General features: G+C 46.9%; 1 protein-coding gene across 1 annotated transcript; it reads right to left on the minus strand.

The window, feature by feature from the left end:
• Window positions 1-2,410: 2,410 nt before the first annotated feature.
• LOC116953034 (transmembrane gamma-carboxyglutamic acid protein 1-like) lies at window positions 2,411-22,432 on the minus strand. Its single transcript, XM_032972859.2, has 6 exons — window positions 22,302-22,432; window positions 13,126-13,299; window positions 9,804-9,964; window positions 6,526-6,765; window positions 3,538-3,891; window positions 2,411-2,546 (listed from the first exon to the last, which is right to left on the minus strand). Exons 2-5 carry the CDS (start codon window positions 13,145-13,147, stop codon window positions 3,556-3,558), a joined length of 759 nt encoding a protein of 252 aa, XP_032828750.2. The 5' UTR covers window positions 13,148-13,299; window positions 22,302-22,432; the 3' UTR covers window positions 2,411-2,546; window positions 3,538-3,555.
• Window positions 22,433-24,002: the final 1,570 nt, after the last annotated feature.

Below are 24,002 nucleotides of genomic sequence, written 5' to 3' on the forward strand. Positions count from 1 at the left end.
GAATTCAGGCCTCCTTTGAAGAGATGCGGGGTCTGAATCTACTCTCCCCTGGTTTGAAATAAAATAATTTTTCTGTTCGATTTTTAAGAAAAGAAAAAGCCTCAGTGTCGAGATTCCCACACTGGCATGAGTGGCCAGTTTGATTGTTACATTTATATTTTATCGCACGTAACAAAACCGGTGCATCTGGAGAAGAAAGCCTAATCAAAGCACACGGGGAAATGATGCTGAAACTCCTCGCATGTCACCATCTCTGTGCGATCCACCAACTCCGCCCTGAAATTAATGGATTGTGGGCGTTAGTGGATCACGCAGCTTTGTCAAACGACTAAACCAGCCGTGCTGGAGTGTATCCAGATGGCAGTACAGCAAGTGGGTTTGCCAACCTGTCCGCTCGGTGCTTTGTTATCCCCTCGTCCGTGATGGGGTTTGCTCCTCCCATCGCATTCGACCCACCGGTTATACATTATATTGCGATGAATGCCAAGGTAGGACCCGCGTGAAAAAAAATTCGTCTTCGTTATTTAACAAAGCACTCAAAATTCACATTGTCGAGAATCAAACTAGGGTTTCCTGAATTACGTCATCTGCGGCTCTCCATCTTTTGCCCACGGTGGTTAAAACGCGGCACCAGTGAGCGGCACCGGCTTCAGGAGGCGACACGAAAGCCAGCAAACGTGCGAGAGAATAACGTGACCCACAATGGTCGCCCTGAACAAAGAGGCGACGGAGCCAGCAGATGGAGGGGGACCCCCCTCCTGTCAAGCAAAACAATTGCGTACTTAAAAGTGACCAAATTCAATATAATATTTATAACATAAACACCAATAGTCAAATATAAACGTTGAAATGCATCTGGTCAACTCGGAGTTTCATATTCACACCAGATTCGTCTTAAATACAGCATTAGGACGAGTTGGTTTTACAATATTGTGACCATAGCTACTCCTTAAAAGTATTATCACCTCATTTATGGGTAGCTCAATACACTTCATTGGACTGGAATGGCTCAACACTCTCCTGAGGTCCTCCACCACCCCCAATGGGCCCTTTCTGGCCCGAATGGGTAATTGGCCCACAGCCGGCCATGGGAAGCTCAGTTGTGACGACGAGTTTGCTATCCTTGCGGCTTCTATTGACGCGGTCGCCACCGTCGCACGTCACGGGGAAAAAAAAGTTTGACAGCCCTGGCCGAGAGCGGGCGACCGATTTTGCTCTTTGGTGCCGGGATGTCGGATTATCGAAGAAATTACGAGACACGACTACTCTACTTAACTGGACGTGAAAATAGTTGGGGGGGGGGGGGGAGTCTCGAATCTGTTCCTTGTGCCGCTGGATGGGCGGTGACGGGGTGGGTTTGGTGATATATGTATCGTCGGTCGCGTCACGCTTGCAAGGGGTTTCCTACCTTCGGAAGGATGAAGGTTGTCAAGGGGCCCCTCATTAATGGTAAAAAAAATGTAAATAGTTTAGTGTAAAGGAACCTGAGTAATTGAGCACAAATCGTCCCAGCTCTAAACTAATCAAAATCCAAGCAAGAAAGGCATTATTTGGGAATGCATCTGGACGTGTGCGACTTCGAAGCTTCAGGATTGCTCGCAAGCATTTACAAAGTTATCAATAATCCGGCCTCCCTCTCAGTCCATACAGCAGCTACGAGGGAAAAGACAAACGTCTGTGGCATGACACAGGAGTGGTGCTACAACCGAGTGTGAGAGTCTTCAGCGAAAAGGATTGCCAAGTATCACTTTCATTTCGTTTTTGCAGGTACACGGAAAAATATCATGTGCACGTTAACCTCAAAATGGGAGAAGAAAAATCTGAAAAAATCCATGGAAATAAGAAAAAAATCGGTAACAATATAGAGAACTCACAACTGACCGGACCTGGCGACGACCGCCTTGACATGAGACAAAGCAATGGCATAGTGAAAGCAATGCATGCAACAAACGTGTCGGTTGAGCAGCAATTCCGGGCAGAGCTTAAAGCCTTGAGACACCGAGGAACCAAGAGCACTGCACGTGAAGGGGACTATGTGGAGAGAAAGGGTTTCAATCAACACACTGTCTATGTAAGGACACAGACCACGTGCATGCAATGTCCCTGTAACCTCAAAGACAAACTACACAATTCTTCACTCTGCAAGTCTAACAGCATGGGTTCGGTCGTCGACGTACTCTCGTGGTGTCGCGCGGTTCCTTCACCGGTTGGTGTTGCTCGCGCTTGAGCGGCGGTGTTGAGCACGAGGGCGCCTCGTTCGGCGCACACGCACGCACGCACACGCACGCACGCACACGCCCGCGCACAAGCAGGATTCTGGACGTGCTTTGTATTTGTTGCCGACACCGGATTGGTGAGCGACGTGAGCTGGTGGCTTCTCAAGAGCCGGCTCCTCCGTTCACAATCCGGGCTCCCGCTCAACAGCCCGGTCAAACTGCGTGGTGAGGGACCACAGAGAGTACGGCCGGACATCAATGACGGCCCGCTGTGCTTTTCCAAAGAAGAGTTGTGATGAATTCCAACCGTCCACGATGTGAGAGCACAGTCTGAGTAAAAAAAAAAAGACATGCAGTGTAATTAGCTCACAACACTCCAGTGAAGACTACACGATGCTGTGCAAGACAAGCCACATTAAAGAATTATTTGGTCATCCTGTATCACACCGATGGCATAAGTACCACTTGAAAAATCAATGATTGTGTGGAGACTGGCCTCTAGCGGTTAGAAATTCCACATTCCCATGCCAGACTTGATCGATGCCCCACTGATTTGTGCGAGCTGGCATCACAATAGTCCAACGGTTCCCCACATGGGTACCCTTTGAGAGCAGCGTCGTACGCAATAACCACGGCATGCACACATACACAAACACTCTCAAAAGATACGCCAATATACTCGGACAAGACAAAGGTCCCCCGTGTAGCATTGACAGACTTCTGGGGCAACTGCTGTTAGTGAGCACCTATAAAAGGCTGGAATGGCACACGAGGGGGTCCGTGGCCAGCACCACGCCCGGCCGCCTTTGTCTCCTCAGTGGCGATGTTTACACACCACAGCAGGTACTCACTTCAGGCTGAGTCGACCTCGGGGAGGCCCATGACCGATTAAAATAAAGGTCACCAGTGTTGACCACGAGTGGGAATCTAACTCGGGTCACCGGGTTTGAAAGCACAGCGCGCTAACAGCTGCACCACCGCCCCCTCCTCAGATACACACACAAGAGTATGTGCGCACACAAAACAAATAAACTCGCACAAACACACAAATGTGCATAAAAAAATTAAATACACTAAAACCTCTAGAAGCCAGACTAATTGTGGGGAGAACCTTCTCAGATATGGGAGACGTCTGGAATAATGAAAATAAAAAAAATACCTTTTTTTTTATTAGGTTTGTATGTAATTACAACCCAAGACATAACAATTAAACGCTCTTATCGAAAGCAATATATTTACAAGGTAATACCGCGCGCGACGTCTCTACGTGTACGAGCGCGCGGTCTCGTCCGATTTGCCGTGACCGCGACGGCGCTCCTACCGGAGGGGCTAAATGGCGTCACTTGTCGCCGTCGTCGCCGTCGTCGCCGCGCGGTAGCGGCGACACGGGGCTGCTCGCGACGTCGCCCACGATGATGTCGTCGTAGGCGGGCGGCGGCCCACTGGGCGTGGGGCTGGCGGCGCGCCCCGCCGCCGCCGCCGCCGCCGCCGCCGCCGGCACCGCCGCCAGGCCGGTCACCTCCTCGTACGAGGGCGGCGGCTCCACGTTGGAGACGCGCGACGCGACGGACGCCGAGCTGGGCCGGTGGCCGAGCGACGCCGTGGCGCCGTCCCCCGCGAGGCCGCGCAGGCCCTCGCACGGAGCCTCGAGCAGCACGGCCGGGCAGCCCCGCGCCTGCGGGGCAACGTGGGGGGCGCCAGGTTGGTGGAGCGAGGGAGCCGAGGAGAGCGGCGGGACGACACCGCGAGCGACGCTAGCGAGACTCGAGAAAGGTATCCACGGGGACGGCCGCAAAGAAAGGCTGACGAGAAGGGAGCTGGAAACACGAGCGACGACGTGGCACCCGGTGAAGCGATGAGAGAAGGAACGATATGCGTGGAGAGAAGACAAGGACACGACAAAGGATGATGAGAGGAAGTCTCGAACGACCACAAAAGATGAGTCGAAAGAAGGGATGATGGGAGAGTAGAGGCAACGTCAGTGATGGCGTGATACTCGTGGAGAGATCGCGCGGGAGACAAATTGGCAATAGGAAAACGAAGGCGTGGGACATGACGGCAAAGAAGGCATAATGAACAGAGATTATGAGCAGGAATGGTGAGAGAGAATGATGGCGACAGATTGGGTGGAAAGTGTAAGACGCCGGCGAGCGATGGGATGACATCGGTGGAGAGGTGACTGGAGATTGGATGATCCCTGGAAGATAATTTTCAGCAAAGGCATCCCCGGAACCATGAGCCTGCATGAGCGAGTGCTGTGCAATGTTTGGCAAATGCGTACAATGCCTACTAAGTTAACCTCTGTACTCCTCCAATGCACGGGTTGCGACTTACCGACCCCGACTCGATTCTCTCTCTACCTTAAAGCACGGGGGGCAACGTGGCCAAAGCGGCAGGGAAGACCCGAGAGGGTCTCCATCCGTGCCGGGGCGCCGTATTTTAAAGTTCGACTTGGCGCCCTACCCCCCCACAGCCCACCCCAGGGGGGAGCGTCAAGAGCCGGCACGCGCGTAGGCGCTTTCCACGCCTCTCCCTTCCGCCGCGTGTCACTTTGCACGTGTTAGCATAGCACGCGCGGGCCGCCGCCGCGGTGACCACGGGGGGGTTGCATTGCCGCTCCCTTTTAGCGGCCGCTCGTGGGAAGGATCTCACGAGGAGAAGGGTTCGGGTTACAAACAGCCACGAAACACCATGTGGCCGGAATCCCGTGGCACCCTCGAAACGCCGACGCCGTGCCCGGTGATCACCGCCGACGCTGGCTGTTTGAAACTTCAGATGGCGACAAAAAGACGTATTGAGGGAAGATTTTTTTTTTTTAAAGCAGCGTTTAACAAAAGGGAGCCCATCTGTCAATGTGTGGCCTGCGAGCCGTTGAGAGTTGTCAAATTATGGGAAAGAGGAGCTTAAGGTGAGTGCATACCGTGCCGGAACGCTTTTGAACATCACGGTGACGTACCCACACCAGTAACTATCTACACAACTTGGGAGATGTTAACTACCTCGCCTTGTATACAGGAGGTCATGGGTTTTATCCCAACCCTGTATATTTGGAATTTTGCATGGTCTCCTCGTGGTTGTGTGGAATTTTCTCCGCGTCTTCTGGTTTTTCCCTCCACCATTTAGAAACACGCGTTTAGAGTATTTGGCAGCTATACATTTCTACATGATAAGCCACTTTGTTGAGCGATCATTTGTGGCCAGGTCGCTTCTAAAAAGGCGCTATATATCTCAGTAGGCCTTACATGGTAAACATTTTTTTTTAGTTTTAATAGTTCCTGCACGAATGAGTGTGGGACCATGCTCATTTCCTGTTGATCAATTCAGTGATGCAAGAGAGGGGTCATTTGACCATATTTCACCATGTTGGTTCGTACGAGCTTTGAATAATAAGTGTTTTTTTATAGCATGATTCATGCAAACTGCATCTTACAATGTTCCACACGGAGACGCATGAGTGTTTATAGGTATGGATGAACACTGGAGCACGCAGAGAAAACCCACGGATACGAGAGGACACTATCCTACACAGATCAAAGGTGATTAAGAGTACTCTGTCATTCTATGAAGACACTAGCCTCTGCCATGGGAATATACAATTTCCACCACTGGCTCTGGACTGCTGATGAGTGTCAGGACATGGCTCGCCGGAGCCATCCATCGTTATGGAAACTAAATTGTATTTTTCGATTTAAAGCTTTCGTGACTGCAAGGATTCATCTTCTTTGGTTCTTTCGGTAAAGTCACGTAGAATGAGAATAAAATAATAAAATAACACAATAAAATTCTCACGACGTTTCGGCCACAACACAAGCAGCCTTCTTCAGGTGACTACCGAAAGAACCAAAGAACTAAATTGTAATCACCGAGCTTCGTCTTTCACACGTCCACCGGATATTTCTGCAAAGTGCAGGTTCTGAATTTTAAAGAAATGTACGGGGAGGGGGGGGGAATCTGCCCAGCCCAATGGTAAACTAAACATTTTTTTTATTTTACCAGGTAAGGCCCACTGAGCTATACAGCTCTTTTTCAGAAGCGACCTGGCCACAAAGAAGTGGCTTATCACGTGGAAATTTATAGTAGCAGCCAAATACTCTAAACGCGTGTTTCTAATGTGGAGGGAAAAACCGGAAGATCCGGAGAAAAATCCACGCGACCACGGGGAGAGAGACACGCAAACTCCAAATATACAGCAGCAGGCGTCAGGGTCGGGATCTAACCCACGACCTCCTGGATACCAGGCGAGGTGGTTAACATCTCCTAGCCACCGTGGCGCCCTACACAACAACCCCGACGGGTCGTGGTCTGGCACCTGCGGGAGGCGGTAGTCGAGGCCGGCGCCGTGCTCGTACGCGCGGTGCTGCTGGTGCTCGAGCGGGGAGGGGTGCTCCGACTGCTCCGGGAGGCGGCGCGAGCGGTAGCGCCACAGCGACAGCAGTCCCACGAGCAGCAGCAGCAGGAAGGTGGCGACGGGAACCACCACGAAGAGGCTCACGGCGCCATCCGAGTCCGGCGCCTTGTGCTCCGCCGTGTACTCGATCCAGAACTCCCTCTGCTCGCAACGCACAAAGACCCCGCCCGCCCGCCCGCCGTGCAGCCTTTAACAAGACCGTTGGGGAAAGTGCTCTTAACAAGCACCTATGAAGGGCAACACAGCACGCAAGGGAGAATTGTGGCTTTCACCACGCCTGGCCGCCTTTGTCTCACCAGTAATGATGTTGACACACCGAACCACACTCGTTTAAGGTCATGTCGACCGACGGGAGGTACACGATGGGTTCAGTCACTGATAATCTAAATTGGGGAGCCCAAGTTCACGGCGCAGAACGCCGAGCCATTACACTACCGCTCCCCACACTTGTACGTACAACAGCTGCCATTCTCCACTAATTGGCTGCGACGTCACCCCAGCGCTTGTGCCAGGCGAGGTACACTTTGGCTCGCTGACCGGAGGTCATGCGACAGACCCAGGTGTTTGGGTGGACATCCTGAGAAGACTGCCAGATGTTACTACCTGTGCTGCCCACTGTGCGAACTTGCTGCGTTTTAGCCGCCCAGCACTCCACTATTTGTTGTGAGTGTCGCTTCTCTGCCCTCAGCTGTTGTTGGAGGGCAGCTGTCTCCAACTGCCAAGTAGCGTCCTTCACGAGCCTTCTCCACGGAGGCCGATTTGACACAGCTGTTACCAGTCATCAGAAACTCCACTCAGCTCGAGGTCCTCCTGTGCCGTCCAGCCCCTTCTATCCAGCCAAACAAGCTGCTTAGGCATGTGGGCTTCATAACACAGCCAATGAAGCCTCACCTGCCATAGAAGCTCACTGATGGGACTGTATCCAGATTTCTCAAGGATCAGCGAGCTCCTCACACAATCCAGCCTGGCTAAACTCAGGATGGATTGTAGGCAGGCCAGTCTGAATGTTTCGAGCTGGCGCGGAAGTTCCTTTAAAGGGGTCCACATTTTGCAAGCGTAAAGGGAGGATATAACTGGAGTCGAAATTATCCGAAGCTTCATATGGAGTGACAGATCAGGCAGCTTGCACACAGCATTACACAGCTGATGAAAACATGCCGCGGAACTTATTCGGAGACCTCTGCTTCCAAACCGGAACTAGTCACAAGCATATTCTTGGTTATTTCGGTAAAGTCACGTAGATAGAAAAGAAAAATAATCAATTTTAAATAATAAAAGTAAAAAAACCCACGACGTTTCGATCGCAACACAAGCGGTTTTCATCAGGCGGGGAAGAAAAGTGGGGGCAAGCCTCCAAATGCAACTGCTTAGAAGGGTTTCCAAAGTGAGTGGGCGGGGGAAAGAGCTGGGAGGAGAAGAGGCTTGCGGCGTAAACAGCACAAATCAAGTCATGACCCAAAGTGGTTGATGACATCTTTTTAATGATTGCTGAGTTCATAACCATCGTCTCAGTGGAGATTGTGTCCGTGTCTGTATAAATGGGTGGCTTCGTGAACGAATCTTTGTTGATAGCCAGTCGGCTTGCAAAGTACCATCATCTTAGAGAAATCAATTTCATGTGAGCCAGCCGCATTAAAGTAATGATCAGCCACAGCAGAAGTATTGGTCCTGCAGTGTTTCAAATCTGCCTTATGTTCACGAACACGGTCGTTTAGTTTCCCCAATGTAACTGCTGCCGCAGGTACATTGGGGAAACTAAACGACATGTCTCGGACCGTGTTCGTGAACAGAAGGCAGATCTGAAACACAGCTGCCATGAGGGTGATAGCTGATTATTATCAGCCTTTCCGACAAATGGCATTGCTCACAGCAAACACCTCCACACACAGACACATTTGCACATTTCCACTCCCCCACCCCCTCCATGGAAACACTCTAAACACCCACAATCCCTCACGTACTCATGACACGCTCATTTCAAGCTAGTTGCACTTTGAGGCTATCACGTGAACTGTTTGAAAGTACGTGTTAAACTGTTTGAACGAATTCTAGATTTGAAGTTTTCGTGACTGCAAGGATTCACTCTTTGTTTTTTTTTTGTAAAGTCACGCACATAAAAAATTTAAATAAATTAAATGACGACGTTTTGGGCGCAACACAAGCATCCTGCTAGTTGTCCCCACCTGAAGAAGGACGCTTGTGTTGCGCCCGAAACGTCGGGATTTAATTTATTTTAATTTTTGCCTACGTGACTTTACCGAAATAACCAAAGAGTATGTTTGAAAGAAGTCACAAATACCTTGTGCAAGACCCAATACAGAAGATCCGTGGGTTTGATCTTCCACGAAGCCCATGGTCCACCCTAAATCGCATCCACTGTTGTTGTTGTGGAATATTTACACTACACAAACGATGGCAGCAGATACAGATACCTGATGCTCAAATGTAAAATTTTAAACTCTGGTGTGCCACTGTGGTCATCCAGAGAAGACCGTACAATGCCCAATCCACATATACAAAAGAGACGTCACAGCGATACACTCCGCTACCCCTAACACGGTCGTCTAGCTTGACCACCTGAATGTGAAATTGTAGTCACTGCTCTGCATCTACACCAACCGTACGATAGAATAAGAGGCGTTAACTGAGGAAGGCAACCCTGGCAGGTCACGGGACAGACCAAGGTGATGCGTTGACTGGGATCACTACCTGTGCCCACTGATAGCCGCGCATACCAGACAAAGTCAGTTCTCCTATAACGCGGTAGTAGTGGAGTTCTTGAATAACGCCGCGTTATGGATAAATTGCATTATAATATATAATACAGCGTGAAGCACAGTCTGCGATAACACGTGAGATGCGTACGCAGGCTGGACAAAGACTGAGGCGCGTGGGTAGCGTCTAGAAGCATCCAGCAGCATCCCTGCTACGCCGAGGCAGCCGTATGACCGCTTATTCAGACTCGCGCGACCTAGTTTCGATCGCGTTACATCCAATTCGCATCCGTGTTATAAAAAAAAAGACGTGTTCCCTAATACGTTCATCGCATTACATACAATTCGCATTACGAAAACGACGCGTTCCGGGAGAACGGACCGCACACCCACGCTTGCTCCCTGCACGCCGTGTCCCCGGCGACACAGTGGGCACAACCGCCCCCCCCCCCCCCACACACGTACGGTTTTCTCGTCGTTCTCGAAGGCCTCGCGCGCCTCCTCGTAGTTGCAGCGCTCCTCCACGCACTCGCGCTCGATGTTGCCCTGCTTCATCTCCTCCAGGTATGCGTTGTCGCGGCCGTAGCGGCGCAGTACGGAGCGCGCCACCTCCGGCGACAGGAACACTGGGAAGGGATAAACGCCAGCGGGGGGGGGGGGGTGAGGGGCTCAATCACGCTTAAAAGCTAAACCGCATATACGTACACCGCACGTCGGTGTCACACGTTACCAATCCACTGTTGCATGAAGGCCTCTACAAACTTGTCCCACAACACCTGCACCGGAGGTGATTGGATTGCCCGTTTCACTCCTTTGGCTGCCACTTCATCGCTGGTCTCAAACACAGGCTTACATCATGTTGGTCAAAGTGTCTTGCGCAGGTCCAGTCGTTTTTCTAAAGCCAATACGTTGCCTTTAACCTGCGTTTGTTCTCTAATCAATGTGTTCCTCTTCCTGTCTCTCAGTGCAATTCAAAGCATGCACCTCTCCATGATTTTTTGCTAACTTTTCAGTGTCTTGTTCCATTTTCTTCATTAACTTCTTTAATCTAACAGCACATATAAAAAACACATAACTGGCATTTCTAATTAACAATGCCTCATAACAAGACAAACATGATGGGTTAACATGTCAGGCAATATCCTTGCTTCAGAGTAGACAGCTCTACTATGTCATAGGCCTGAAAAAAAAAATCACTCGGAAAGTGAAAAAAATCTCGTCAGATTTTGGAAGTCAAGCAGAGGTTGATCCACAAATGATAGGTTGTTATAGGCTGTGGGGTCACGTGGTAAGTAGCAGTGGGCAGTGCAAAATAATCCATCGTTGTACTGTAAGGTTATGCTTCCCCACCTTCCCTAACCCGTACTGATCGGCATGGTGAAGTCTGGTCAAATAACCCTCCCACAACCCGCACAGCGTGGGGTAGGCCCTCATCCAGCAGTGGATTGACAAAAGAGCTGCAAGCGTACATGGTTCTATGCACCACGAGCCTCGGAATCTTGTTAAGCAATGCGCCAATTAATGTTTGCATCTCCACTTCTCGGCCTCGCCTGGGCAAGGACCCCCCCCCCCCCCACCGGTGACTGATGTGCGACTGCTCCCGAAGGAAAGGTCACAGCACGGTGTGTGTGCACACGCCACTTTATTTGTCAATGAGCGATCGGTGGCGGTGGGGCTGGTGAGGATCCCGTGTGAACCGGGGGTGGTGACGCGCGTCTGCCCACGCGCTCCGCTCGCCTCGTGACTGACGGCTCGCTCCTAACCACACTACTGTGCTCTACAATGATAATAACAACAGTCAAATTTCGATTTACAGTAAAGCTTTCGTGACGGCAAGGATTCATCTTCTTTGTTTTTTTCGGTAAAGTCACGTAGAATGAGAATAAAATAATAAAATAACACAAAATTCTCACGACGTTTCGGCCACAACACAAGTAGCCTTCTTCAGGTGAAAGAACAGAACTGTCGGGACGATAGAGCTTCAATTGTCGTCCCGACAGTTCTGTTCTTTCACCTGAAGAAGGCTGCTTGTGTTGTGGCCGAAACGTCGTGAGAATTTTATTGTGTTATTTTATTATTTTATTCTCATTCTACGTGACTTTACCGAAAGAACCAAACAACAATCAAGGCAAAGTGTCTCTAAAAGCTCGGGCAGGAGCAGATGTGCAACACAGAAATAAGTATGAAAAGATGGATTTCGGGGATCGTAAGACAAGATCTGGTCAGAAATGAACAGGAGGAAGGAGGTAAAGAATGGTCCCCATCTTAGATGGACAGAAAGTCGACTCGTAAAGCTTGGACATGTTGGTAAGGGGTTAGTGGTACCATCTTGGGTAAGCTGAGAAGATGTCTGGAATCACCAGGGCGGAGATCGAGAGTGACAGGTCTAGAAGTGGTGAGCCAGGATTTGCAAAAATGTGGAGTGGATGCAGACATGATTAAGCAGGACAGGAATTTTTCCCTTTCATTTTGAGTCCTTCAAATGAAAGGAAACATTCCAGGGCGGAATAGTCAAGCCAAAGTGTCTCATTAAACAGGCAACGGGAAGCCCTCGGCTTCACTGGCAGCCATGGAAAGTCTACATTCCCAATGCGAGCAGCAGACTATATAGGACAGCCATTAAAGTGGAACTCTTCGCATGAATTTGAGAGAGATGGAGGGCCGAGTCAACTCCTGACCGGAAATTTAACTCGCGAGTCACTATCCTCTGATTACGATGCAATCTAATAACAATGCTAGATTAATACCTCTTCAACATGTAAGTATTTATTGCTGTTTGAAACCGATTGTTAACCTCACTGGAATTGCATCGAACAGTACGGATATACCTTATAAATGAAACTTGAGACTTAAGAATTTATGCAAATGAGATGGCCATTGGACGAACAGGACAAGGTGAAATAAAGTTTAATTGAAGACAGAGACAGACTACGCCGAGTGCAACCCCATAAGAACGCCGATTTGCTTTAGCGTTCTTTGTCCTGGAGAATTGGTTTACCAAAGAAAAAATAGTAAAATCAAAAAATCTAAAAAGAGTTTACGAGTGAGAACGTGAGCAGCGCCGGCCATCATTCATTCAGCCAATGAGAGCAACGTTTGCTCCGAGCCAACTAACCCGGCGATTCGATTATCACAATTCGTGGTCACATTCATATTTTTTCTACATCAATTAATTTTCTCTATGTTATTAAAGTGCATTTAGCCAGGTGACAAGTCACGAGACTAGGATGGAGTCTCAGACTCCACCTCAAAGAAACCTGACCACAGAAATGTTGACCGAGGGCATCGCTAAGACCACGGAGGTTCTTGGGAGCTCTTTCTGAGAATGACCCGGACTGGGAGCTTAGCAGCTCCTCAAACCTCATCTGACACCGCTGAGATGTAGGAGTACAGTAGAATGCACTGGTGAGTTTTGAACATAATACTCATTGATGTTATTATAAAAAAAGAAATTCTAAGCTAATGTTTACGATCTGTATTAATATTTGCGCTGATATCGATACCCAAATTAAGCCCTCATATTGCTCATACGTATGAAATCAGGCTGTCGGGAATGCATCCCCGTACAAACAATGGTATAATGACCTCATTTAATACTGATTCAATTAGCGCCCACTTCTCAAGGAACACATAGAGCACTAAACGAGGTCTGCCTGTAGTATTAATGATATATCACAAACCTGAAAAATACTATCAATCCTTGAATAGAACCGGAAACTACGAATCATGAAAATTCACAAAAAGTAATCTGCATCATCAGCCTCCCGGTTCGTTATCCCCCACCTACCTTGCCTCTTGTGCAGAGCCATGTTGGGCGGGCGTCTCCCCCTCGCTGGATATCCCCTGGGCCAGGCGACGTCAACTCTCCATCGCGCCGTGGCCAGCAGATCGGCATCGACAGGAGCGTCCGCACCGAGGTGGGGCGGCGCGTGACGCCAGGGCGGCAGGAACACCGCACGACCTGTGCCCAACGAGAATTATTGTGAAGATAATTTTTTTTTTTACTTATTACATAAGGCCCACTGAGCTATACAGCTCTTATTTTTTTAGAAGCGACCTGGCCACATATGATAGCTCAACAAATTGGCTTATCGTGTGGAAATTTAAAGCTGCCAAATACTCTAAATGCAAGTTGATTCTAATTGTGGATGGAAAACCGGAGAGAAATCCACGTGACCACGGGGAGAACATGTAAACTCCAAATATACAGGTGTCAGGGTCAAGATCGAACCCACAACCTCCTGCATACTAGGGGCGGTAGTTCATATCTCGCCACCGTGGCGCCCACACACTTGGTCACCAAGGAAAGCCTCACCGTGTCTCAAGACGATTCTTCAAGAAGGCTCCTGCTATGGTAGTTTGTAGGTAATTTTTCAGCATCAAGATGTTGTATATATCTTTAATTTCTTTACACCGTATGTAGCCAACCATGCTAATCGAAGGTGCGGGTGAAGGAAAGCAGAACACACGTGCCAACAAGGACACTCAATTGATTTTTATAATGTTGAAGTTCTGTGCAAAACTAACGACTACTGGCCAAGACTATTTAAAGCTTTCGTGACTGCAAGGTTTCATCTTTTTTTATTCTTTCGGTAAAGTCACGTAAAATGAGAATAAAATAATAAATTGATAAAATAAAATAGCACAATAAAATTCTCACGACGTTTCGGCCACAACACAAGCGGCCTTCATCAGGTGAAGGGACGAGACTGTCTGGAGGACAGCGCTGGAGCGTGTTATTTTATTTGATAAATTTATTATTTTATTCTCATTCTACATGACTTTACCAAAAGAACCAAAGAAGATGGCCAAGACTAATTAGAGAATCTATCGAAATTTAAAGAAATAAAAATTATTTTAAACTTTCGGATAGCTATTGCCTTAGTGCTGCGTGGAAGTGAATCAAATAATACATTATTTAAATGCATGCCTATAAAGGGCACCATACTTTAATAGGGATTACCGTTGGAACGCTATTTTAATACACAATAGACAAAGGACAAGATCAAAGGGCTCACATCATGCGCATGCATAATGTACGTTGACACATTAATCCCCCCACCCCACTTTGCTGCAAGAGCGCAGAAGTGTGGCCACCACATCTACGCCTCTATATCAGGAACGAAACAATTAAGGCTTCTCTACAAATCTGGCTGTCGCCTGATGAAGCTAGTTATAATTACTGGCGAAACGTCGTACTCAGATTTAAATGTTGTGGCTTGGCTCTCCAACACAACGGTGTGCTGTATTAGTGACGAATTGGCCACGTTCTGTTTACGTTAAAACCCTTACTAGTTGGCTGTGTCGGGTGGTTGCGGGTTTTAACGACACATTTATATATTTACACGATCTAACCCAAAAAAACCCCTCTGTTATGGATATTGGTCGCGAAAGCCGACGTATTAAACGGACAACTAAACACAAAAAGCAGTTCGAAATAAATGAGTTTTCAATCCATATTTAAAAGTGCACAGCTCCAGTGGCTTCCTAATGTTTGACTGATACGAGTTACACATTGCACATTTGTTTTAGCTATTGGAGGAAACATGAAAACCCAAATGAAAATCACATACAACGGGGGGAGAACATACAAACTCCACACAGTCCAAGTCAGGAATCAAACCCAGGCTGTCCTTTCTGTGAGACACAAGTGTTATCACTGTACCACCCTGCCAGGAAAAGTAATTTTAACTGCATGAACATTCAACAGTAATCGCGTTTAAAACCAATTTTGATCTATTTATGTTCAGCACGTAGGCTTCTTCTATATCTGTCGTTAATTACCGTGTGTCAGAGCAGGTAGCAGTACGCACTGATTAAACGCTCGCTTCTTCTCAAACCTGCTCTCATCTACATCATGAATAGAAAATATCTATTTATGCTCAACATGGAGCGATCTTGGGAGGGTGACGTCGAATTTGCTGGTGTAATTAAATAACATATCTACTTATCCTGTGGCCGTTTCAATATGGTAATGGCCCCTAATGCGAGTTTAAGATTACATCTGTACAGATTTTTTAGTGTTATCCTGTCATATGCATGAGTTTTCTCCAGATCATCCGATTTCCTCTCCCATCCAAAACACTCTTTGGCCATATAACAAAGGTAAGGTCTTTAAATTTTGATTTAAAGCTTTCGTGACTGCAGGGATTCATATTCTTGGTTCTTTCCGTAAAGTCACGTAGAAGGGAAACAATAACATAATAAAAATATAAAACAATCAAATTATCACGACGTTTCGACTGCAACACAAGCAATCATCATTGTTTGATATTTTTATTATTTTATCATTTCCTTTCTACGTGACTTTACCGAAAGAACCAAGAATATAAAGGACCCGTCTAAAAATAGTTTGTCATTGAGCATTTCCTGGATGAAATTAAATAACCAGTGAAAAGGAGCGTTTTAGCTCATCAAATTCCTCCAAAATAAATAAATATTCTGATTACATTATCGTGGATCCTAAAATGATTGGGTTAAATAGGCTGAACATTTAACTAAAGTTCATATTTTTGCCAAGACGTAATAACTAGTACGTGTATATTGGGCAGATATATTACATCGGAAGTGACGATAACAGACTTATTTTACATATTGTATTTAATATATTACCCATTATTATCTATTGTGCAAGTGGTGTTAATAGTTTGTGTGTTGGTGAGGGCTCCGTGAGTTAGGGCGGTTATAGGGTCCAACGGCAGTGCATTCGCCGCTTGTTGCAGAGGTTCACGGTTAGAATGCAGTAGCCGACCAGGTTATTCCTATAAGATATTTTTTTTGGGTAAGGTTGTGTAAACACATTTATGTTTACTCACATTTATGTTTACTCAACCTTACCCAAACCGGCACCACGCAACGCAGCCAATTAGTAAGGTTTGTCAGTTAGTTACTAGTTCAGCACATCAGTGTGTTGGAGAGTAACTGACAACATATACAATTCAAGTAGTGAAGTTTCGTCTGCAATTACAGCCAGCTTCATCAGGCAACCACGAGGATTGTCTCTCCAACACACCGGTGTGCTGAACTAGTCACCAATTGGCATGCTTTACTTACGCGACAACCCTTACTAATTAGCTGTGTCGGATGTTGGACAGTTTAGCGACACGTTTATATTTACGCAATCTAACCCCCCAAAAAAACCTTTATTAGAGATAATATTGGTCGAAAAAGCCTACTACGTGTTGAACAGATTACTCCCGCGGATGTAATAAGCATAGTACGTATGCCGTCTGCTTCACAGTGGACGTCAAAGATCACGACGTCATCAGCCAAGGGTAGGTAATTTTGTACCAGCGTCTGGGTCCAAGTTTGCCCAATTCGAAAATGACCTGCACATTACTCAATTGAGATTTTACACGCAACAGAAAATCATCACCTCCCCCCTACTTGCAGATGAATGCCCCAGGTCACTCTTTTTACCTGGTTAAACTAATTTAACTTGAAACTTAGACAGTGCTGGTACCACTAACATCTGGCAACCCACACATTATTATTTAACAAGCCCTGCTATGCTGATGGACAATGAAGGCAAATTTTTGGTCCAGAGTTTGCTTGTTTAAATAAATACTACTAAATATCACTGGTTTGGAAAACACATAGGCTAATTGACTAAAATATTAAATTTCAGATTTCACCATATCTTTGAACTTCTACAGTTATTTTTAATAACGTAATGAAATCTAAGTTGGTGCTGACTTTTCAATGTCCCTACTGCATCACGTTAATTTCTCCAAGGCAAAGACAGTGCCTTGGAGAAATTAACCCAAATACAATGCACTATTGGAGTAATGAGAGCTCGGGGTGAGGCATCTACATCATGGGACCTCCTTTGCATTTGGGCTGTACGCCATTTGGCGTCCTCTGGTCTAACACCGTTTGAGACGAGGCTCAAAAGAAAGCTGTCTTTGGTGTGGACCAATCAGTTTCAAGGACAATGCCAATATATTATCAGAAAATGTTTTTTGTTTGCATTCTGACCACAAGCATTGTGGTTAATGCAGACATGATTCCGTGTAAAAGGTTTCAGTTTGGTCTTTTAACATCTTAACACCTGTTTTGTTTCCAGAAAAACGGAGAAAACCCTATTATTATATTTTGGTACTGGCAAAGGAGGTCCCATGAGGTTATTCTACTTCAGTTAACACGAACACGCCTAATTAATGTGATGTATGTGCAAAAAAAAATTAAGTTAGCAAACACAAAACAACTGCCTCTAGGAAAATTGGGCACAAGACATTTTTTTTATTCACAAATAACCCGAACTTGCAACGATTGTGCAATACAAGTCTTCCATCTCAAATTACAGAAGAGTATTTGTCATGCAAATAATGAATGTAGTGAATCAAGACTGTGCAATAGCAGGAAAAACTTCCACACTGAACCAACGCGAATGCAGAGTATTGTGTTGTTTCACACTTCTTTCAGTGTATACTGTAAAGTGACTATAGTGACCATTCAAAAGTGATTACAGCTCTTGATGTGCCAATACACAAGTCTTAAGCCCCATGCTTTGTAAACGAAATTGTTTTAAACTATAATTTATTTTACCAAGTATTTCCCGCTGAGCTAGATAGCTCTTTTTCAAAAGCGACCTGGCCACAAATGATAGCTGAACGAAGTGGCTTATTGCATGAAAATTTATAGCAGCCAAATACTAGAAATGAATTTTTCTAAATGTGGAGAACATGCAGATAAAAAAAAATCCAAATATACAGGGTTGGAATCGAAACCACGACCTCCTGCATACTAAGCGAGGCAGCTAACATTTCGCCGCCACAGCGCCCAATTACATTAATTTAGCATGTTCGTCACGGCTTGGCTCAGGCTTGGCTCTGTCTCGAGTGAGCCGGCTCAATGCCACGTGCTTAGCTTGAGCCAGCTCTGAGCAAGGTCCCAGCGAGGCTCAGGATGTCCACGGAGCCGAGACTGAGCCGAGCCATGACCAAGCCGCTCATGATTTTTTTTGAAAGCAACTGGGCGGCTCGAGCCTGAACCCGAGTGTTTAAGGCCAAGCCAGAAGCAAGTCTAACCAACAGCGCAATGCAGCAGCACTTAAACCTGTTGGCAGCCCTAAACTATAAACTATTTTTATTTTACCAGGTAAGGCACCACTGCGCTTTCTAGCTCTTTTTTCAGAGTCGACCTGGCGACAAATGATAGCTCAACGAAGTGGCTCATCGTGTGTCAATTCATAGCAGCCAAATTCTCTAAACGCGTAATATTCATCCTAAATGTGGAGGGGGAAAACCAGAGGACTCGGGAGAAAAATCCACGTGACCACAGGGAGAACAAGCAAACTCCAAATATACAGGCCTCAAGGGTCGGGATCGAACCCACACCCTCCTGCAAAGCAGGTGAGGGAGATAACATCTCGCCACTGCAGCAACCTAAGCAAGTGGTTACAATTCCACATTCCCATTTCTCTCCAAAAGAAAATTAAATGATTTCATGCGAATTGACAGTCAATTGTCAATATGGTAGTTTAAATGTGAATTTTTTTAAAATGACTGTCACTTATTTAAATTATCATCTTCACATTCACACATAGAACCATGGGGGTTTATCCTGAAGAACAATGCCCTCGTTAGTGAAGACATGACAGTATGACATTTACAAGTGAAAAACACAGTAGTATACGTATGTATCGTGAAGTTCTTTCGCACCGTACACAGCCAAGCGTACCTTGGGCAAATATTGAAGGTGCTTCGGGATCAAAATGATGAAATAACAATACCAAGAGCAGAATGTAGTGTGCTTGGGAACCTTAATGTGATAATGTCAAGAAACATACCAATTTGGCTAAATCATAACTTTGTTTTATCACTGTGTATTTCCCACTGTGACATATTTATGTATGTATGCTATGAAGACCATTGCACAAAAGTTCACCTATTATAAATTTTACTTTATAAGGTGACATTGTTAGACAAATGTGTTGAGGGTTTTTTTATGACAATAGATCAGAAACACGGACCCTGACAAAATTGAAATAAAGCTAAAAGGTGCTCAACGAAGCATAGCGAGAAAGTTCTTGAGAGGATTATCGCCGTGGAGATTGCTTCACGTGTAGCAGTTGCATGGATCGTAGGGTATCACAGGGCCGCGAGGGATGGCGATGGCATGGGAAGTCCTTCATCCAGCAGTGGATTGTTAATGGCTGCTGATGATGGCGATCACTTACATTTACCTCAAACGACTTCAATTCTCACAAATGAGATGCTGGTCATGGATCAACTCAGCCTGTAGCGCGTTCAGCTTTTAATGAGTATCAGTGATAAGCCAACAGTTGTCCTTTGTATCGACTGGGCCCCACCAACGAAACGTGCTATGTGTACCACTGGCTCAGCACTGCCAATGGAAAATAAATGCCACCCCCATTGCTAATCTGGGCGTAGAAACACTTTGGAATTCATTTGATTCGACAATCAACTGCAGCGCCAATACAGACTGAAAAATAAAGCAGCCGCTGGAGCACGTACAGTCGTGGGGATTTAAAAACGACTCTTCTATGACAGGCGGAGCAGCAATCTCCGCTCTCAGCCCACACAACAAAAGAAAAGACAATGCGTCCAATGACATGCTCGTATATCAATCTAACAAAAATGCCTGGCTTTTCCATGGCAGCACAAAAGGCAAATGAAAAAAGCTTAGAAATTATTTTCCCACAAGTTTCGGATGCATCACTGTGTGCATGTGTGTGACTTAAAGTTTAAAATAGAGAGATCCCCACAAAAAAGGTTGAAAGGTGACAATTTATGTGTTCATCTGAACTACATTTTTTTGTCATTCACTGAAGTGTCCAAGGCATTGATTTCAATAAAAGTGATGTTCCAGCACAGCACTGTGCATAGCAATAATTGGAAGAGAGCAGATTGTATTGATAAGTGCAGCGTTTTTAGCTCGGATATTGGAGGTTAACACCCTGACTTACTCATCAATGCCACAGGACCATTCACTCTAACAGATGAGATGGGGGGGACCTGATTACATTTTCCATCTGAAGGACTACATTCTCACTGTAGCATTTTCCCTGCTATGCCAAGAGTCCTCGACGAAGCCAGTTTAATGTATAAATAATCCTGGGCCAATCCTCCATTGATTGTGAGACGTTTACGAGACGCCCCGTGCTATGGACGAAAGGCCAGTAAGCAAAAACGCAATGAAATGCAGTACTGTACATAATGTTTTCTTTTAAAAAAAAATTTAAGCATTCGCCATATACTGGACATTGCATAGCAGCATATTTTTACATCTTGGAACACAATATTGAGTCATCACACGATCTGCAAGGCACGGTTGAAATTCCAGCCGGATTATTGTTTCCAGGTTACGGATTTTCCACACATAATGTCGAGCAGTAAACGCAACCTTCCCAACTGAAAAACCAAGGGCCCCTTCTGCCATGGTTAATGCAACCCGGAGGGTTCGGTTCATGTAGTGGGGAGCGGTAGCGTAGCTGTTTGTGCGCTGTGCTACGTACCCGGCGACCCGAGTTCGATTCCCGTTCACGGTCAACACGAGCGACGATTATATGAAGCGGCCCTGGGCCTCCCCTAGGTCGACTCAGCCTCAAATTAGTACCTGGTGCGGTGTGTAAACATCACGACTAGGGAGACAAAGGCGGCCGGGCGTGGTGTCGACCACCCACCCCCACGTGTGCCATGCTGACCTTCATAGGTGCTACTCGCTAACAGCACTTGCCCAGCAGTCTGTTAAGGCTACACGGGGGATCTATGTCTCTATCTTTGTGTAATGGTTAACGCACCGAACGGTTCGACTCCATCTCTCTTGGGGCGGCAGTGGATCATGATAGAGGTTCAGTGACTTTTCGGAAGCGACAAGTGATAGATTTTGAAAATGCTTACCAGTTATCGATTAACTCTATTAACATTCCCCCCCCCCCTTTATATATACTGTAGTCTCCACATTCATTATACGCCACCAAATCACCACAGCCGACGATGGAAATTCCACGTTCGCATGGCGGGCAGGTATGTAGGTTGGGGGTGTTATCGCCACAGGACACACCGTTGTATGTAACTGACGAAAAACCGTAAGAGTATTAACCACGAATCACGATCAATTGCAGGTAACTGTTTAACAATGCGCCCGATGTAATGCAATGCTTTGTACGTAACTACAATGTAGGGCACTCGGTCACTGCACTGTGGAATGTCGGCAACCCTCCACACAGGCCGTACGGTGTTATCGGGGGTGGCATTCGACCATACTTCACCACGTTTGGTCAGTGCGGATTGTAGGACTGTAAATGTCAATACAAAATATACTATACAGTATCGATACGTGCAATATCGCCCAGCGATAGAATCACCACAAGCGGCACGCGGCGATGGCAGCAGAGGCAGCGATTGTAAACAATAGGAGTGACGATAATCGTCTTGCCGGCTCCTCACGGCTCCGTTACAGAGACAAAGATCCCCCGTGTAGCCTTCACAGACCGTAGGGGCAAGTGCTGTCAGCGAGCACCTATGAAGGCCGGCACGGTACTCGAGGGGGTGGGTGGCCAGCACCACGCCCCGGCCGCCTTTGTCTCCCCAGTGACGATGTTTACACACCGCACCAGGTACTCATTTGAGGCTGAGTCGACCGGGGGGGGGGGGGGGTCAGATAATCGTCACTGCTGGTGGTGGCCGTGAGCGGGAATCGAACTCGGGTAGCCGGGGTTCGTAGCGCTAACCACTACACCACCGCTCCCCATACACGCAAACACACACAGAGACATCTCCACAACGCCAGTGGCGATCCCGTCCCTACTTTCCCCTCATAATGTCCCGGGCGCTGATGTTAAACCACAACAATGACCGCAACAACAACAACACAACGCCAATAGGACTGTACACGCGGCCAGTACAGTGAAGCAACAACAATAGAACGGGTGGTGGTTAAAGGCACAAGAGTGTGAGGCGTAAATTAAACAACTGTGACCGATGTAAAAGGGCTCACCGCACGCTCCTTCGTAGCCGCGACCTCTCCAAAGGATGTTAACAATTTATTATTGACGACGAAACGCAGCGGTCGATTAATAAGCAACAGTTATCGATAATTTGCCAACGCGCGTTCGCCCGCTACGCCAAAGACGGAAATAAATAATGAAATGGGCGCGGTGAGGGGGCGGGGCCGTTGTGGGGCGGGGGGTCTAGTGACGTCACGCGCACGCGCAGCCAATGAGAGATCTCCTCTGTAGGGGAGGGGGTTTACTTGTGGGGGGGGGGGGTGTCAGGAGGGGAGCCACAACCAATGAGAATCGGCGTTGATACTGCATGAGGAATCCGAAGTGCTATAAAGCTCTTCGTTTGTCACAGATGTCCAGTAAAGGGTTCACCGGGGGTCAGAACGTGACAACAACAAACAACACAACAACACGACATGAGTGCAAAGTATAGGGAGGGTAAACAAATCGCTTTTATAAATAAAATACTGTATATATAAAAAATAAACAATTTTTACTTATCTTCTTTGGTTCTTTCGGTAAAGTCACGTAGAATGAGAATAAAATAATAAAATAAAACAATGAAATTCTCACGACGTTTCGGCCACAACACAAGCGGCCTTCTTTTATTCTCATTCTACGTGACTTTACCGAAAGAACCAAAGAAGATGAATCCTTGCAGTCACGAAAGCTTTAAATCGAAATTTTTACTTATATTCTTAGTTCTTTCGGTAAAGTCACGTAGAAGGGAAACAATTAAATAATACAAATATAAAACAATAAAATTATCACGACGTTTCGATTGCAACACAAGCAATCATCATCAGGTGTGTAAACCACAACAAGAAAATTTGAGAAAAAGTGGCGGGTGTTTTCTTAACGTTAGCACCACGGACGCGTTAGTCCGTCACAAAAAGTCAGACCCCCCCCCCCCTCAAATATGACGTCACAAAGCTCTGCCCCCCCCCCCCAAAACTAAATAAAACATGCTTCAAATCGCTTTAAACTATTGTCATTGTAGTGCATATTTAATGTGGCGCTGCACCCTGATGTTGTAGGAGAAACATTTATTAAAAAGTCTATTTAATGAAGTAGAACGTGTTGTCTATATTTCTTTGAAGTTGCGCATTTTGATCTGACGTCACATTTCTCAACCCCCCCCCCTCGTCACACATCGTCACAAATGTCTGACCCCCCCTCCCCTCTCCCCTAGGTGCGTGACGTCATTTATGGACGGTCTCTTGTCTTGTGGACATTTATAGCAGCAGAATGATCTAAATAATCGAGACGCATGTTTCACTTGGCGGGTGGGGATAATTGTCAGGAGGGACCTCTCACATGAAAGGGTGTTCACTGGGGGGTTGTCAAGGAGGTAGGGAGGGGGGCAATTGGGACCTCTCGAGCCATGGAGTTCCACATTGAGGATGTGTGTGTGTGCCACCTCAAGCCAGAGGGCATGGGGGGTGGGGGCAATAGCGGTCCACCGCGTGGGTGAGGCGGCCCTGTCGCGTCTGGTGATTCACAACGAGAGGGTTGATACCAGCTGGGAGCGGGTCCTTGTGGTCACAGCAGAGAGAGAGAGAGGTGCACGCGAGCCGGGACAGCTGGCTCAGCGGGTAGAGCGAGCGCGGCTCGCGGTCACAAGGTTCAGAGTTGGGGCGCCCCGGTGGCTAGGAGATGTTATCTCCCTCGCCTGGCATGCAGGAGGTCGTCGG

Source organism: Petromyzon marinus, chromosome 49 (assembly GCF_048934315.1).
Source record: "Petromyzon marinus isolate PM22_M1 ecotype Great Lakes invasive population chromosome 49, UKy_Petmar_22M1.pri1.0, whole genome shotgun sequence".
Classification (NCBI taxonomy): Eukaryota; Metazoa; Chordata; class Hyperoartia; order Petromyzontiformes; family Petromyzontidae; genus Petromyzon; species Petromyzon marinus.

Excerpts from the sequence above, each read along its gene's own strand:
- LOC116953034 (XM_032972859.2), bottom strand. The coding sequence starts at position 13,147 with ATGGCTCTGCACAAGAGGCAAG. Across the intron at positions 6,766-9,803 it reads TCGAGAACGACGAGAAAACC|AGGGAGTTCTGGATCGAGTA; the intron begins GTACGTGTGTGG and ends CGTTGCGAGCAG. Across the intron at positions 3,892-6,525 it reads TCGACTACCGCCTCCCGCAG|GCGCGGGGCTGCCCGGCCGT; the intron begins GTGCCAGACCAC and ends GTTGCCCCGCAG.